Here is a 5,012-nt window from a genome sequence, read left to right as displayed (position 1 = left end):
TAGTCTATCTTTGGTCTTTCTCTTATATGGCAGAACAGGCTGAAAACTCCTTGGTGATGGATTTTCATAGGCTTCTTGATTTATCTAGGGTATGATCAACACACATTTAGTTACGTTTGCTTTATATTTTTAGACAGGATGAGAGATTTTAGCTTATTTTTTCACATCATCATAAACGTGGTTTGTGTCATATTTTTAAGGAAGAAAAAACAAGGGCAAAAATACATACTTAGTTTTTCCAAGTTAAGTAGTTTTTGCAATTAGGACAATTAAATTTAAAACAATACAAAACAAAAACTGTTTCCAGTTACACCTAGATGTCTCAAGGTATTGAAATAAATGGAATGTCTTTTAGGATTAACCTGGTTCCATGCCTCTATCGCTGTTTTGTGGGAGCAAAACTATGAAAATGTGTTTGTAGGAGAAGATTAAGTTAGATAATGGTCAATATCCCCACATTTAACAACTCCAAAAGATGGGAAATGGAGTATTATCTAAGAAAACTATATTAAATTTCCTCAGCTAAAGAGATGCATACCAAAAATATCAGTTTTTCGTGAATGTGAGAGAAGAAACCAAATAATAATTTTTTGGTTTTTTTTTTTTTTTTTTGCTTGTTAGGGCCGCACTTGCGGCATATGGAGGTTCCCAGGCTAGGGGTCCAATAGGAGCTGTTGCTGTTGGCCTACACCACAGCCACAGCAACACCAGATCTGAGCCGTGTCTTCAACCTACACCACAGCAATGTCGGATCCATAACCCAATGAGCAAGACCAGGAATGGAACCAGCATCCTCATGGATATTAGATGGGTTCATTACTGCTGAGCTACAATGGGAACTCCCAGTAACACAACTCTTAAGTAGACTATTTGCTGATTACAAACTGAATGACATTTGACATTCACTGAATTTCATTTATTTATAAGAATACTCATGTCCCTACTTCATGGCTACGGACATTGGAGATGAAAACTTTACTTGACACTAACATTTCTGCCTGGTTAAGGCATATGACTGCAAATAAGGGTCACTGCAATGCTCCAGCGGGGAGGAGGGCACTAAGAAAAGAACTAATGTTTGAATTTGAGAAGTCACAAAGCTAGTGAGAAGCAAGTTTTGAATCAAGTCCACTTTCTCCCCCATTACATGTATAATTTCTGGAACTAAGTTATAAAGTAGATGTACAAATCTTGTTTTTCTTCTATTGGCACAGTAAATCCTGATCTTACTGTTTATTCTACATTTAGCTCTCTAGGAGAGAATAAGTCTATTTTAAAAAACAAACATGGAGTTCCCGTTGTGGTGCAGTGGAAACGAATCCAACTAGTATCCATGAGTAGGTAGGTTCGATCCCTGGCCTCGCTCAGTGGGTTAAGGATCTGGCATTGCTGTGAACTGTGGTGTAGGTGACAGCCGTGGCTCAGATCCTGCGTTTCTGTGGCTGTGGCTTAGGCCAGCAGCTGTAGCTCAAATTCAACCCCCAGCCTGGGAACCTCCATATGCCATGGGTATGGCCCTAAAAAGCAAAAAAACAAAAACAAACAAACAAACAACAAAAAAAAACACATAAGAATGTACATATTCAGAATATCCTATCAATCATATGCTGACATTTTATTTCCATAAACACTTTGAAAAATTCTGCATTACTCATATTCTAGTGCTATTATTCAGTGTTGTAGTATGGCTACTAATATATATATGTGTGTGTGTGTGTATATATATATATATATTTTTTTTGCTTTTGAGGGCCACAGCTGTGGCATATGGAGGCTCCCAGGCTGGAGGTCCAACTGGAGCAACGGCTGCCAGCCTATACCATAGCCACGCCAGATCTGAGCCACATGTGTGACCTACACCACAGCTCATGGCAATGCCAGATCCTTGACCCACTGAGCAAGGTCAGGGATAGAAAACCTGCAATTTCATGCTTCCTAGTCAGATTCATTTCTGCTGTGCCACAACGGGAACTCCAATGGTTACTAATATTAAAAGGATAGGCTCTGGCCCCAAGAAACCAGTTTCACATTATTGTATGTATATATGTATAAATGCATATAATAAACATGCAAGGAATTAAAGCTTTTGATATCCTAGTATTTCAGAGGACCAATTCTCTCTAAGGGGCTTGGTCAAGAACTGGCCACAAAAGAGACTTCAGGTTCAACCAAGGACACGTAGAAAGAAGTTTCTATTGGAGCTCCTTTGTGGTGCAGCAGGTTAAGGATCCTATATTGTCAGTGCAGTGGCTTGGGTCGCTGCTGTGGTACAGGTTCAATCCCTGGCTCAGAAACTACCACATGCTGAGACCACTTCATTTAAATATTAGGCCACAGCTGGGTGGAAATAATCTGAATTTACAGCTTGTGTAAGATTAAAAAATTAAATATTGAAAGAATATTCAAGAAATACTTCCATAAAAAATAGTCATTAAATAGATTTTATATAGTCAGAATTACAAAGGTCAAAAAAACCCTGCCACACTTGACTTTGCGAAGTAGAAGTAATGCTGTAAAGTTTGCCCTATTTTAAACTCTAAACTAGGAATGTTAAGACAACAGTACTGTGGAACTGAAAATATGTAAATTCTTACTTTCTGTTGAAAAAAGGAAAAATTCAAATAAATAAACCAAGAGTAGGTAACTAAGAGAAAGACAAGAAAGAAAACCTTAAACCACTCAAAACATTATTAGTTTTGAGGGTGTGGCCCAAATGGGTAAGTTAAAAGAATCAGGCAGTTGTAAAAGTAATAACTCTTAAGGGGACATACCTCCTAGGAGCCAATCAAAACAAAAGAAGCCATTTAGTAAAAATTCTGCCACAAGGTTCTGGATATGCAATTTGTCTTTCAGAGTTATTTCAGGAAGAATGGCCCCAATTAGCTATCATTAAAAATAGAGAGGGGTACAGTTTATAGGCCATTTATATCACAAATTCAGAGAAATGTGCTAGTTATTTCTGGGTGAGGACAAAGAAGGAACTGTTTTCCCAAAAGAAAGTGTCATGTGCAATTAGCACAACTGACATCACTTACTTTTGATGCAAAATGCAAATGGTTCTCAAGCTCTTTGGCATCTCAGCATTGCAACATGTGAAACTCTGGTTTGTAGCCAACTTAAAGATACACTGAGCACCTGCAGTACTTCTGGATAACATTTATACCAATTTCTTCAATCCATCAGAGTGAAAACCTGATTAGAAATCCTGGCAGGTGGAGTCCAGAGCCTCCAAAATTATTGGCTCTCAGAAGCTAGAAAATTCCAAAGTCCCTTCTGATTTCTCAGAGCTCATGAGAAAAAAAAAAAAAAAAAGTGCTACAATTTAGCACCTATGTTCTTTTAAAAAGTACTTAATAGACAAAACAGACATATGTTCAAAATTTAAAAGGCACAAAAATATATACAGTAGGAAAAAAAGTCTTCCCAGACACCTAATTTTATCTCCCTCTAAGGCAGCCAGTTTACCTCTTTTTCTTTGCAATGAAATCAAATACTTAACTAAATTATGACTTCAAATCTTACTCCTGTTTGATGAGTTTATGTTATTGTCTCAAGAGGATTACAAACTTCCCAAAAGCAGGGATGAAGATCAGTGTTCACTGTCACTTATAACACCTTGCCTAGTGAGGAATGTGTGCAGGGCTTAAAAGAACTGGTTGAATATGTTACCAGATTAGAAGCCTAAGGCTAAGGTTTACAATTGAAATATAGAACACTGTATTGGCTATTAAAGAGCTCTTGAGACAGGAATTTGAGGTACTAAATTATCATAAAAAATAAGATTAACAGAAGTAAAAGCTTGGCTAAATAAGCAACAAGAGACACTGTCAACCCCAATAAATAAATCTTGACTTCAGAATCTCTACTAACTAAGCAATTATCTATTATTATGGGAGGTTTTGACTTTTAAATGTTTGTGATTTGATGTTCCAAAATGAAAAATAGTATTTTATTTTTATTTTATTTTTTTGTCTTTTTGCCATTTCTTGGGCGGCTCCCGCAGCATATGGAGGTTCCCAGGATAGGGGTCTAATCAGAGCTGTAGCTGCCAGCCTATGCCAGAGCCACACACAGCAACATGGGATCTGAGGTGGGTCTGCGACCTACACCACAGCTCGAGGCAACGCTGGATCCTTAACCCACTGAGCAAGGTCAGGGATCGAACCTGCAACCTCATGGTTCCTAGTCAGATTCGTTAACCTCTGCACCACGACGGGAACTCCGAAAAATAGTATTTTAAATGATGTTGTGCACATATCACTTTTCTGAGAGCTTTTTTTAAGTTCAATGATACTGAGGTAGAACAAATCAGGGTTCCTCACGATTTCTTGTTTCTATTTCAGAATACTATAGTGGAACACACAAAGCAAGAGTTGTCGTTGCTAACGAGAATAAAAATTGTGACTCTAAACATAAAGCTTTAAGAAATGACTTTTCAAAACACCTTACTGAATAAAATACTTTTTAAAAAAAGTTACCTAAAACAGAGACTCTGGTTGCTTGACGAAAATTAAAGCAATACTTACCTCCACCATACATGACAGCCAACATGATGGAAGATATCCATGACACTTCACTAGTCGTGGCATTAAATATACCTTCAATTTCTTTGAAGAACACAGTAATAGATTTGGGAAATGCATAAGAAAAGCCGATGGAAATGAAAGCTCCAACTACTACCGCCCATCCCCAGCCTCCATCTGGGGGGGTGTATCCGACTGGACCTCCAACTGCCGGTGGCATTGTAAGTGTAGGTAAGTTCCAGAATGCAGTTCAAATCCAAGTATCTGAACAACATAAATTTTAAATATGTCAGCAATAAAGTACTCCCACCTGGTATTCCCAACAACAAAAAACTTCACCCTTTACACCTAGCTCTCAGAACTATTTTTCTTTCTTTTTTTTGATTTTTGATTTTTATTTTTTCGATCTTTTTCTTGTATTTTTAGGGCCGCACCCGAGGCACATGGAGGTTCCCAAGCTAGGGGTTTAACCGGATCTACCACTTCCAG

The 5,012-nt window shown here is 37.8% G+C and overlaps 1 protein-coding gene across 2 annotated transcripts in view; it reads right to left on the bottom strand.

Moving 5' to 3' along the window:
* SLC16A1 (solute carrier family 16 member 1) overlaps positions 1–5,012 on the bottom strand; it is a 36,420-nt gene that overhangs the window by 8,219 nt on the left and 23,189 nt on the right. The window contains exon 2 of one of the 2 annotated variants that reach the window (XM_021088451.2): positions 4,527–4,787. In XM_021088451.2, coding sequence (XP_020944110.2) covers positions 4,527–4,743 — 217 coding nt within the window. In that variant the 5' untranslated portion in view covers positions 4,744–4,787. Of the gene's footprint in view, positions 1–4,526; positions 4,788–5,012 lie in introns of those variants that run through there. The other variant, NM_001128445.1, reaches the window with a different exon arrangement.

Source organism: Sus scrofa, chromosome 4, assembly GCF_054392235.1.
Source record: "Sus scrofa isolate SSC_HxYL_T2T_F1_AM1 chromosome 4, Sscrofa_HxYL_maternal_Yorkshire_Landrace_v2.0, whole genome shotgun sequence".
Classification (NCBI taxonomy): Eukaryota; Metazoa; Chordata; class Mammalia; order Artiodactyla; family Suidae; genus Sus; species Sus scrofa.
This window is presented reverse-complemented; position numbering and strand designations above follow the sequence as displayed.